Genomic DNA, 12917 nt, shown 5'->3' on the forward strand with positions numbered 1-12917 from the left:
GGTGGATAAGTGTGTCAAAGGTCAGAGTGAGGACACAGGGATGAGAGCCAGTCACTATCCTGGTCTCCAACAACAGAAAATAATTTTCAAAGAACACAGCCGACACCTCTTACAACAACACAAAAGTGGAGGCTGAAAAACAGGGGCTTAATTTCAGGCCACCATCACTCCTCTGCCTCATTCCATCCTTTAACCCTGGAACCCTGGGAGATGGTGTTGTCATACTGCTGGACATGGGCCCAGGGTGTAAGTGAGTTTAACTAAACAAAAACACTCCAACACTCCGAGGACTCATGCCTTCACAGTCAGACGTCCACAAAAAACAACCCTGGTCTGTGTTAACGTGCACGTTTCCAGCACATGATAAAAACTGGAGAAAACTGGAGCATCTGGTTATCTCTCCCTAGTTACGTTTGTATAAACCAAGAGAGCAATGGCTATGAAATAAATCCCTGGACTGCTGTGACCACAGCCCAGCACTAGGTGGTGAGCTTGTGCTGATCATAGCTCGACTGTTTTTTACTTCTACCTTACAACAAATCAAAGGGAAATAATGAATTGTAGAACCACCGCTTCACTTTAGGTTTTTTCTTCACTTTAGGTCCACCCATCCTGATTGTTTGTCATATTACTGAATTTCAGAAATACTGAAATTTGTATAAAAGACTGAATGTATCTGTGCATTTATCCCATCATGCCAGACTTATGTTAAGGCTACACAGCAATGTGGTGTCTCTTTTTAGGGAATTATCCTTTACAGCAATAGATAGAGGAATATTTCCCGCACTCCTCCTTTAATTTGGGGTGGGTGGCGTGAAACTTTGGCAGCCTCTGCTTTCTGCAGGGACGGCGGGCTGACCTGCCTAATTCCTCAGATTAAAAGCAGCAGTCGGGTGGCTGCGGGTTCCAGAGGCAGCATGAAGACAATCTAAACAGCATCATGATTAGAAACGTACAGAGCATGTGGCTTTGATTAGCTACAGGCTGAACCCACAGTACAGCACAGAGGAGAGGGTCCTCAGCGTCAACACAGGGCCTGCCAATCAAACACACACATGTTTTGACTGATGAGCTTTTCACAGTGCTGATAAAGACGTTTCAGTGGTTACATGAGAAAATGGACGTATCATTACATAAACAATTTCCCTTTTTATTAAATGTGAATTATATGGAAAGCAGAAGGTTTGGACTGTAAGAAGGAGTGAATGGATTAAAGGATAAAAACAAAATACATACAAGAAGATTTCAAAAACAGTACATGAAATAAAAACAATCCAGCCATAAATCAAGGTCATTTAGCCATTCTGTAGATAAATAATCATATAAATCCTGAGATATGTTTTGGTCTGACTTAATAACATTGACACTATATGCATTTACTGTTTCAAGCTGGAGAATCATTCACAAAACAACACAATCGATCTGTGTTTACTATTGCGACATCACATCACACATCTTTTCTTCCTGTACATTAAAAAAAGATGACGATGTAAAATAAATGTGCAGAGTTTGGGTAAGTACCAACAACAAAAAACATCAATGTAGTGTTGCTGTGTTGTTGAACAGCTTTATCATACATATGTGCCTGAGTTAGAATTGTTGGTCCCTTTCTTTGTTTAGTTCCTTTGGTGTGCGTTTCCCTTCTTTGCTCCCTTCTTTGATTCGGGTACGAGGCCCAGAGGTGTTAGGAGCCTTTTGCCCATGTGATGACAATGACAGAAAAACTGGTGATGCCCATAATACAGCCAAAAACCACAAGAAGTGCAGCCTGGAGATAAAAAAAGAGTAAAAGAGGATAAAATATGTTTCCAGTCTTGCTTGATATGAAATTTTTCTGACATGTATTTTTGTGCAGGTGAGTCAGTGCAACACCCACACTTTTTACATACAGAAGCAATAAAAGGTGCCTTTAAAAATGTGCATTGTGCAAGTCATCTATATCATGTGCACAGTCTAATGTATATTTAATACATTGTTTTAAGTGTGCAAGAACAGAAAGTGTTGTGTCAAGGTGCACTTACTCCAATACAGTCAGCTGATCTGAAAGGCTGGCTGCTGATCTTGAGGTAGAAGATGCCCGGGAAAACAAACAACAAGCAGCTGGATGTTGTCGATCCTGAGAAACAAACAGGAAAGGAAAGCACAAACAACATAGCTGTCATAGTCTGATAACGTCTGATGAGAAGGACTGCACCATTAATTATGTATTGTGTAAGCAGACAACAATCAATAACGGTGAAATACTGATATATTGGCTACTTTTGTGTGTCTTGATGCAGTTGGAAACAGGACAGAGTTAAGCAGAAACAAAAATATAGTCTGTAATATAAAAAGCATTACATACCTACTATTCCAAAGACATTTCTGATATCAGGAACAAAGATGGCCAGCAGCAGCACCAACATCAGGATGCATACAGTTGTGCTGATGTGAATCAACCAGGAGAAGGCACGTCCTCCAAACAGCATCAAAATCACAGCCTTGCGGGCCTGCAGGATAAACACACTGCTAATACAAGTGGAGTCCACTGTCTAGAGGCACTACTATGAGCTACTGATGTACATTATGATACTCACAGGGAAGTGTATAAGTGGTACAGTCAGCAGCACAGAGAGGAGGATGGCCAGCCGAACAATCATCACCATGATGTCTCGTGGCATGACTGCATCGTAACCCAGCAACAGCTCAGAGTTCACATGAGCTGCAAGCAGCAGGCATGAAGAGTGACTGAGAACAGGTTTAACAGGTTACATCTTCTTTGTAAACAAAGACGTTTTCTGAGGAAACATCCAAGCCACATAATATTGGCAGGCATTTCCTTAAGGTCTGTGCTGAATAACCAGGTCACATTAAAACTGAACTGAAGCGCCTAAACTCAATGGTGTGTGTCCCCTGCAGGCTTACTATAGAAGGTGAGGTAGCCAAACAGTGCAGAAATGAGGTAAACCAAGAAGCTGAGGCCAATGCTGATGTTCGACACATTCTGCATCCTGGTTTTGGAAGGTCTGGAAGACACAAGCTCAGTGTGAGTGATGTATACCTGTGACCACAAGGTTTAGTGAAAGTGAAGGTAAAGCTGAAAAAGCTGCAGAGCTGACCGGTCCAGTTCACAGTAGATTGGCAGGATAGCTGTGTGGCACAGGAAGGAAAAGGCCATGGTGGGGATGGCGTAGGCACTCTGAAACACACATCATTAACAAATTATCAGCTTACACTGTTACACAGGAGCGAGGTGGGTGTGTATGGTAGTAATTACCATCTGGGCTGCTGGTGTAAACATTCTTCAAACCTCCCTTATATGAACCTTATATTACAACTAAGTATTTTAAGGGAGGTTCTACAAAACATCACAAAGCCATTTTTGCTACCTGTACCTGTGTAATTTAGTATGTCACATGTACTTATGGCCTTTAAGTGCTACATAAATGTGAATGACAGCTGCATAGTGTGCTTGAGTTCCACATGCACAGACCAATCCTTCATAGGTGAAAGTGTGACCTGTCACCACACTCAAACAGCTGCAGCAGAGCGTTCAACAACTTCTCACTGCCACCTCAAAGAAAGAAAAACACTGGCTTCATATATGTACCTTACTGGAGATGATGAAGAGTCTGGGTGTACATTCTGAGTCAGAGGAATTTGATATCTGCAGAAAACGAAAAGAGCAGAGGGAGCATGTTATTTCTGAGGAGATGAGTTCTGCAGGGCTGCTGAAAACAGAAAAGTCTTATTCTAAAAGTAACACAGACATCCAGCTCTGAAGTTTTAGTTTATTCCCTATAATTCCTAAAAGGTTAGAGTTCATTTCCAGGATCAGCCAAGGTCACCTGGATTTCCTACCCTTCAAGGCTGGCTTCATACACAGCTCTCTGCAGCCTTCTCTGGTACTCATCAGCCACAGCCGCCACAATCAGTCAACTCAATCTCAGGGCTTTTCCTCCTAATCCTGTGGCCTTGACCGCCCGACCCAGACAACCTACCTCAGACTTGTTTCATATGTTTATTTGTGTGCACTGGTAAAGAGACATGCTACCTGGAAGGCACCTGGAAGGGCAGTCACATTGTGAGGCAGTGGACAGGGGATGGACCATTTCTTGACCACGACCTGGAGACAAGACAACAAATCAGCTGAACAGAAGCGGATGCATTTATAAGGCCTTATGTCCGAGCTTACCACAACTGCAAAGTACAGCATGAAGAAGAATGCCAGACTGCTGGTGAAGCCCAGGAAGCCTGGAATAGTGAGAGAGAAAGAAGGAGTAAGAGACAGTTATTCAACCAGTTAGAGCAGAACATCAAGAAGCAGCATTTTACCAACTTACCGATTTTAGGTAAAATTGCCAGAGGTAGAACAACACAAACAGTGACAAGGATTAGAAGCAACCTGCCATCGTCATACCAGGCATCTCTGAAAGACACAGTGTGGAGGTTAATTTTTAAAGGTCGATGTTGAATTAAGCCTTATTTCTCATCATCATCTTCCAGGTCCTAACATGTCAGGGACAGCAGAGATTAATCTAACATGCCTTCAGATGGACTGGCTCTGGAAATTTGTCTCCATTTCGTGCTCAAATACAGAGCGACAGATTCGTCATGTGGTATGAATTAAGGGCTTTAGCTCTTGCAAACCATAACAATTATGTAATTCACATGCAAACGTTGTGTCGCTCCATCAGATGAGACCACATTTCACTTGCTGGGTTTTTGGAGAGGGGGAATAATATTTTCCTTTGCTGAGGGATAGCCTTGGCGGTTTATTCGGGATTGGGGAGCTAGAGGAGGAGGAAGAGGAGGAGGAGGAGGGGGTTTGTGTTGGAGGTGACACATGTGGAAGGCATGCCGGCTCCGCTGGGGTCGGGGTCGCAGTGGGAAGGGTGCTGCCTGACGCTGCTGTGTGTTGGACTGCAGCATGGGGTCATGAGCAACTGGCTCCAGCACTCTTTATTGGACTCCCAGAGTCTGCAGCACCTGCTCTGACCACATCAACACCCACTGACCCCTGTTTGGCAGTTTCACAGCTGTGGCGTTACCGTAGGCGCTGATGGATCCGTCTCTGTGTCTACACTGTTTCTGCTCTGTAACTGGATGTCAGGAAGACCTCTGGTCTGACCCTGACTCTCTCCTGTCCAATCACTTCTACTCTTATCTAAGTTTAGATGAAGTGCTCAACCGCAACCCAATTAACCCCCTTCTCCACTTTACACGTGGATGAAAAACAAATATCTGCATTAGGGTCCATTCTCAGGAGGCTCCAGGGTTACTGTAAAGGCTCTGGATACCTAGAAGTCCCATGAAATGGAGAACATTTCACGCTATAATGAGATGCAGGAAGGCTCTGAGTTAACATTGGAGTATGACTGCCAATGAGTCAATCTCCACCTAGTGCAGAAGATCAGCATAAATCTGGTCAACAAACCCAGATTCACAGCTGTCTAGATCTTCAGCCTTGTTATTGAATTTAAACACAACGAAGGAAATGGGACGTATGGCATGTTAGCACAAACACAGAAAGTTCAAGCACGTTTTCACAGTTTTATTATGAATGAGCCAGAAAAAAAAAAGGAAATGTGTTTTTATATAAAACAACTCGTTTATCTAGGCTTTGATGGAACTAAGTGTGCATCCGTTAACATCCCAAAGCCACTCATTAACAGAAATGTTTTGTTTCTCAGCAGTGAGCTGTAATTAGAATGGCAAAACTGATATCCCCTTGTATCAGTCTGATTCTGGGGAACATGTGTGAGAGATTTGGGGGTGAAAGGAGCGCACTAATACAAAGCAGCTGTGTGTGGAAGATTCAGATGTTGACGGATAGGGCTGAGAGCAGCTACAACTCTTGCTTAAACCAGTGTGGCCAATAATAAAGTGATAGAAGTTACATTCTTGGCCAAGGACTTCTCTGTGAGGCAGAGGAGCTGCAGGCGCGTCCACGTAGACCAATGAAAGACAGGCTGCTGCTGATAGGTGATGAATGGCTTTCTACCATGATACATTTCCTCTGGGCATGATTCATGCTACACAGCAGACAGCAGAGAGCTTTCTCTCCAATCCCTCACAGAGACAGTATTAGTAGTGTACTGTGGTTTGGTGAGAGATCTTTCTCTGCAGTATTACTCATGCCTTCTCAATGCCTGACTGATTCCAGTGTAAAAGTGTCAAATCTGACTTATTTAAAGGGCAAAGCTATAATCTACAACATCATGGAGACAAAGTGATTAATCCTCTCACATGACTCGGTTGTACTCGCACCTATGACTGATTTTGTACTCTTTGGAAAATGAGGAAGTTGTATGTATACCCACCCTGTGTTGCCTGGACTCAGGAGACTGCTGATGGCAGCAGGAAGCTCGGACTTTAAGATGAACAAATAGGATGCCATGGCTGTGGGGAGAGATAAAATAAATAAAAAAAAGAACAAAACAAAAAACACAGTCACTACAAACACATGCTGTACGATGCTACAAATGGCTGAGCAAGGAAGATATGCATTTTCATACATGAGGAAATATCAGGGCAGAGTGGCTACTACTGCTCTGATTTTCTCCAAAATGGGTGGACCCAGCAGACGAAGCCCATGTTGCAGAGGAGCAGACACTATGCAGGTCTTCCAACTGCCGGAGACTGCAAGTAGCAGCCCGAATGAAGAAGTGAGAGGAGGGGGGAGGAATGCTAACAATAATGATCTCTGACGCTAATCCAGGTATTTCTCCCCCTTCTTCACCTCGCTAGGAAACAGGATACTTCCCCACATACTCGGACAGCCAATCAGAGAGGGGATCGGGGTCACTTCCTGAAAGTCACACCAGCTCCAAAAAACTCCAGGAGGAAAGGGGAGAAAAATCGCTGAAAGAGGAATGGACTTAGTTTGAAAAGCGGGATTCAGATGCAGTGTGTGGTCAGTCATAAAAGGGATTTAGATTTGTGCAGCCAGAGTTAGCTGGGACCTTGATGCCCTGGAGGCAGGTCTTGCACTCCCCGTTAAATAAGCCTGGCTGTAATCCCTCAGATCCTGTATTTGTTTATAAAAGAAAATTCCTCCAATAACCCTCCAGCCCACACAGACACAAGGACATTCCCTCTCTCTGAGAATAACTGCTGCACTTAAGCTCTGAAATCTGTCTATAACAGGTTTCTTCTGAGGCGGCATTTGGTTTAGTGTATTAGCCAAAAAATTCGTCCATGAATATAAACAAACAACAGAAAAACTTTTGTTTACACCAGACGAATGAGTGAAGGCACACTGACAGCGATCACACAGCAGGCATGATGCAATGGTTTGGTTTTGTGCAGTCGGTTACAGTAAGCACACAACAACATGTCTATGGGAATTCCTGGTGGGATAATACTTACATCTCTAAACAAAAAAGGCCCTTGGGTGAATAAAAAGGAATGTTATTGGACAAATGGTGAGAAAACATTTTCTAATAATAAACATTATGTAAAGTTCAAGGTAAACCTTGTGTGTGGTAAGCACAAAGAAGCAGGGTGTGCTCAACATAAGACAGAGCCACTTTCATTTCATTAAGAGAGGGAGGCTGTGAGAGCCCTGGGCTGGCCAGTAATTAAGGTCAATTGGGCCATCAGCCTTTGACAGTGCAGATGAATGTTTACCCAGAGTGAGGCTAATTGCACTCTTATAAAAGGGGCCCGGGGTAGAAACAGAGGCGTGCTGGAGTGCTGGCTCTCACACTCTCACACATACTGCCCCATGCTGGGAAAACCACAAACATACCAGAGGGCACTGCAATAATCCACTCAGCTGTGCCACTAATGACTGCAGAGGAGCTATCACCTCAGCTCACGGCTGTCTGAGAAGCACCGTTTGCTGCTGAGGAACGAGTGGAGATGGCAGTAGTTGAGAAAGAGGTATAGGAGAGGACGTGGGGGAAGAGGGTGTCCCATTAGGTTACTCAACACAGAGAGGGTGGGAGTGGGTTTACCATCAGTGATCAATTAGAGAAGAAGTCATGTTTCAGGCCCAGGGGAAGGGGCCAAGAGGACAGCGGCTATGGGATCAGAGGTTATCAGGGAATCCAGATAACAGCCTCCTTACAGGAGGGGGGGAGTGAACATTGGCACAAGGGCCTTTGTTCACCAGGAGGAGGCGCTATCTGCCTCCAAAATAACTGGCCACTGCCTGATCCTGCAGCACTTCTCACCAGTCTGCTTCCATAGAAACCACAAAATTGGTTTATGTCCTACATGTCAGAAATAATGTCTGTAAGTGCACGCTGAAATGAAGGCTGACTTACCACCAATATTTTGGATGAGAATAGCAGTTCCAACCAGAAACTACAAAAGATTGTTTGGAGGAGATTGTTAGTGTTGGGGGGGCTAATCGAACATGTAAGTGTGAGTCTTTTTGAGAGGGCACAGCAATCCAGACGTTAATACTTACTTTTCCTGGTTTTTGTAAGGCTTTATCTCCAAGATCTTCATAAGAATTAATGCCTAACGTCAGATTGAAAAACAATCAAAACCTAACATCAATAACTTCACAGGAATTTGGTGGCATTTATCAATCCTTTCTTTATATTATCTCTTTGCTCTTTTGACCCTCTTTCAAACATCAATCAATATGTAAAGAGGCAAAGAAGTTACATTATATTGACAGAACATACCAGCTAGCCTTCTTACACTTATATAATCATGAGCAAACAGTGTGTGTGATGAAACTCTCTTAAGAAACTCTCAGGGATGTTGTTGTTGATGTATAGTTTATCTCCCACCTGTTTGGTCACAAAGCTTCAAAAGGAGATGTATAGAGAATGATGCCAGACTGGACACCAGAAGCAGCAGGATACTACAGAGGAAAAGGAGGTGGAGCACAAATGAGTGTACACATACTTACATTTCTGTCTGCAATATTTTAAAAAGTCAAATATGTAAAGAGGGTGTGGTGTTTTACCAAAAACCAATTATTCCAGTGCTAGCCATAGCATAAGCTAGACCTAGTATGCCGCTGCCCATGATTGCATTCATCAGGTTAAACACAGATGAGGCGAAGGAGGCACCTTTGGCTCGGGTTGGCACCACTCCCTGCACACATGCAGCAGATACAACACACAGATAAATATAAAGTAGAACAACTATAAAGAGAGAGACAAAGGGAGGAGCACAAGTAGTCTGATTACTTTACTATTTTCAGGAGAATTGCTCATGACAGTTTTAAGAACAACTGGCTGGCCCTGGTGATGGATGTCATGAAACAACATTGCAGTGGCATGCAGGATCAGGGCATGGAAATGGGGAATGGATGGGGAGGGATTTGAGCTGCTGGCTGTGGGACAGCTGCCTGAGCTCAGGATAAGGGGAGCTGCCCAAACTGCTTGACCTCTCTAATGGGGGATATCCTGGACAGAACGAGTAGCAACTCCGGTGTCAGTGTCACAACAAGCTTGGATTGACCTGCAGGGTGATGAAGTGCATTCACCCTGTTACAGTACTGACAAGCAGGAAGTAAGCTGCAACATCTGATGGATCCAAATAAAGGCTGGCTGCATAGTGGATTAAATGTAAATGCAGCAAATTGAATTACACAGCAAAAAGGAAAACACTGAAAATATGACATAAATATACACAAAGGTAAAATAATTTGACATTAGCTTACCCAAACTCAGAGTCAAATTTCATAAATAATATAGAGAAGTATGGCAGACAAATTACAGCTCGTCTTTCTAGTTTTCCTGTTTCACCCTTAATCTAATGTCAAGGATACTCAGGGGAAATACACATAAGTCACTTTAGAACTAAATACTTCTTCTGATTTTCACACAGAATCGACCAGTAATAGTTTGTCAACTTGTCAAAAAGGTGCTTGTATTTATTAACCTTATAAACCTGTGGACTACAAGTTAAGTAAAAAAAACGTTTAAGCACAAAGGTGGGAATTAATAGCCAAACTTTTAAAAGCTAGTGTAGAAACTGACAGAATTCTCCTTTAATTAAACAAGTTACATTCAGCATTTAATTACTATATTTCCTACAAGTGCGGAAGTATATTTAATATAAGCATTCAATCGCATAGTGTCATTTCTGCTTTAGGTCTGACTTTCACAGTGAGTGCTGACTAAGGCAGAAAACACTGGGAACTGAAAGTGACAAGCATGTGACGTCTGTCACGAGAAACATTTAGACAAGAAAACATTCCTACTTTACACAAACTTGATATATTATCACTGTAGTTTACACATAAAATTATTTGCACGGAAATTGCAGTCAGGGCTGTTTTGGGACTTACATTACTTAACAAAGGTGTAGTCTCTTCGCCTTCGGTGTCCCCCGCGGTGCATTCACTGACCGCCTGACTGATGCTCATCGTGAAATAACTCAGCACATAAACGTTACGTAATAAACTCGTGTCAGACCTCACAAACTCTACATCTTCAGTAAAACTTTTAAACTCTTTACTTATCTACTTGTCAGCTGTTCTCTGTTGTTGTTGATGAGGAATACACAAGTCACGTGACTGTCCTTTCCGTCGCATTTGATACGTCGAAAAAGAAGCTGCCCAATCAAACATCGACCTTCTGCTCGTGTGGCCAATCTCCAGTCGGCTCCTGTCCACTACTGATGACGCAATACAAGCATGTCTGGAAACGGAGGATGCTGAGGTGAGCATTGAATGCGGAGTTTCCTTGGATATTTGCAGTTTTTAAACGTTATATTTACTTAACAGTTAAAGCATATGTTATAACTAATATATGTGCGTTCGATTTCTGGGGTAATAAAAGCAGCTTTGTTGTTGTTTGGTGTTTTACAGGCGCTTCGTCAGAATCTTTGCCTCTGTACAAAGTCAAACCAATTTAAAAGCTGCGCACCGGAGCCTCTGTTCTGCAGCCTGTCCCGGAATTACCGTGAAGTCCACAATGGAGCCTAAACTCTACCGGACTCCTCCAGAGGTCCGGGGTATGACCTCTCTGGACAAAGAAGCATTCGCACAAACCATTACAGTCCCAGCTCTGCAGGTACCCACTGTGGTATTAAACAAAGTAGTAAAGAGTCTAAAAAAGTCAACCATCCAGCGTCCAGGCGTGCCCAGAGTGGTGCAAGATAAAGAGGAGAGCAGTGACCTTCGCCTGGTGCTTTTGGACCCTCACAGGGTTTCATCATTCAGCTCTTTCAACGAGGCTGAAACTGAGGCTCTGAGGGCATTTGGTGTTGCTGAGGAGCTGCATTACTATGAGCTGAAGCTGACCTATGACAACCTGAAGACTGAGGAAGTGCTGGAGGCTGTGCTACCTGAGGGTCAGGATGTAACATCTGGGTTTAGCCGGGTGGGACACATCGCACACATGAACCTGAGGGAACACCAGCTGCCATACAGGAACCTCATAGGTGAGAGCCAGTTATTGTAACAGAGAAAGATTCACTAATTTTACCTTAAAATGTAGTGTTTACAAATGCAAAAAGACATGTAAGCCCAGGGTCTTCAGCCTAAACTTTTATGAAGAATAATCCCAAATAAATGTAACTAACTTAACTCATTTAGGCATCAGTTAGGGAGTCACAGCTAATTTTCAGCTATTGGATGGAAACCATATGTAGTATATGGATATCAGATTTATTGCCAGTATGTCTCTGCTGCAGGTCAGGTGATCATGGACAAAAACCCAGGTGTCACCTGTGTGGTCAACAAAACAAGCATAATTGACTCCACTTTCCGCAACTTCAAGATGGAGGTGCTGGCTGGAGAGGAGAACATGGTTGCTAAGGTATGTGCAATACATTTACGTCAATGTATGTGTACATTTAACTTTAATATTTTCAGTTATTCTAATATTCAGGTTTAAATGTCCACAATCATGTCTTTGTTGCAGGTAAAAGAAAACGGAGTGTCATTTGAGTTTGATTTTTCTCGTGTGTACTGGAACCCTCGGCTGAGCACAGAGCATCAGCGAGTGGTGCAGCTTGTCAAACGTGGAGACACAGTGTTTGACGTGTTTGCTGGTGTTGGGCCCTTTGCCATCCCAGCTGCCCGTTTAGGTGCCAACGTGTTAGCAAATGATCTTAACCCAGAGTCCTACCGATGGCTACAGCACAACTGCAAACTAAACAAGGTGGAGAGCAAAGTCAGGACCTTTAATTTGGATGGCAGAGCATTCATTAAGGGACCACTAAAGCAGGAGCTGCTTGCACTGCTGAAGGGAAAAGCAAACATTCATGTGGTGATGAACTTGCCTGCCTTGGCACTGGACTTCTTGGATGCATTCAGAGGCCTCTTGCACCAGGAACCTCCCTGCGAAGAGAACCTACCCACAGTGCACTGCTACGGCTTCTTCAAAGACAACAACCCCGACACAGAGGTGGTGGGGAGAGCTTCCCGCAGCCTGGGATTCGCTCTGGAGAAGGGATGCTCTGTGCATTTTGTGCGCAATGTAGCACCCAACAAAGATATGATGTGTGTGAGATTCACACTCCCCAAAGAGGTCCTTTACTGCAGTGATGACAACTACACAGGTGAGACATCCTTTGTAGAGCAGTTAAAAATCATTTGATATCATGAAATAGCAAAAGCAATGAATGGTTAAAAAGAACATTGATGTTAAACAAAGAGCAGGTTAAACCACATTTTTCATTGTCTAACAATAACTCTCATCAGTCCTACTTAAGTTCTCTCTTAATTAAATTGCACAAGTCTGTGAATTGTTACTATTTTGTTGTCTGTCCTCAGAGCCCTCAGAGGAACCTGCACCAAAGAGACAGAAGTGTGAAGAAACTACACATTCAACATAATGGCTAACATGGAGCTATGGGGAATGCAAGGAAACACTGAACTTGTTTTTTTTTTTTTTTTTTAATGCCCTTGATACAGAGGTTAATGACAATATGACTCAGCCATGTACCAAAAACTGTATAATTATAACAGTGTTTATTATAGGCTGTAAATCTGACATGCTGAGCTGCTTCATTTTTAA

At 43.2% G+C, this 12917-nt stretch overlaps 2 protein-coding genes across 3 annotated transcripts; one reads left to right on the forward strand and one right to left on the reverse strand.

Annotated features, from left to right (window-relative positions):
- Positions 1-1124: 1124 nt before the first annotated feature.
- Positions 1125-10473, reverse strand: slc38a6 (solute carrier family 38 member 6). 2 transcript variants are annotated; one of them, XM_028396155.1, is made up of 16 exons: positions 10241-10473; positions 8909-9039; positions 8730-8803; positions 8399-8451; positions 8253-8292; positions 6303-6381; positions 4323-4408; positions 4175-4233; positions 4034-4105; positions 3590-3646; positions 3099-3178; positions 2905-3005; positions 2577-2701; positions 2345-2489; positions 2022-2116; positions 1125-1768 (listed from the first exon to the last, which is right to left on the reverse strand). In XM_028396155.1, exons 1-16 carry the CDS (start codon positions 10316-10318, stop codon positions 1685-1687), a joined length of 1359 nt encoding a protein of 452 aa, XP_028251956.1. In that variant the 5' UTR covers positions 10319-10473; the 3' UTR covers positions 1125-1684. The 2 variants fall into 2 exon arrangements, with proteins under 2 accessions (XP_028251956.1, XP_028251955.1); XM_028396154.1 differs by having other exon boundaries at positions 4031-4105.
- Positions 10474-10564: 91 nt separating this feature from the next.
- trmt5 (tRNA methyltransferase 5) lies at positions 10565-12897 on the forward strand. Its single transcript, XM_028395723.1, has 5 exons — positions 10565-10613; positions 10763-11337; positions 11590-11714; positions 11820-12459; positions 12674-12897. The coding sequence occupies exons 1-5, from the start codon at positions 10573-10575 to the stop codon at positions 12733-12735; spliced, it is 1443 nt and encodes a 480-aa protein (XP_028251524.1). The 5' UTR covers positions 10565-10572; the 3' UTR covers positions 12736-12897.
- Positions 12898-12917: the final 20 nt, after the last annotated feature.

Source organism: Parambassis ranga, chromosome 22 (genome assembly GCF_900634625.1).
Source record: "Parambassis ranga chromosome 22, fParRan2.1, whole genome shotgun sequence".
NCBI classification, from domain to species: Eukaryota; Metazoa; Chordata; class Actinopteri; family Ambassidae; genus Parambassis; species Parambassis ranga.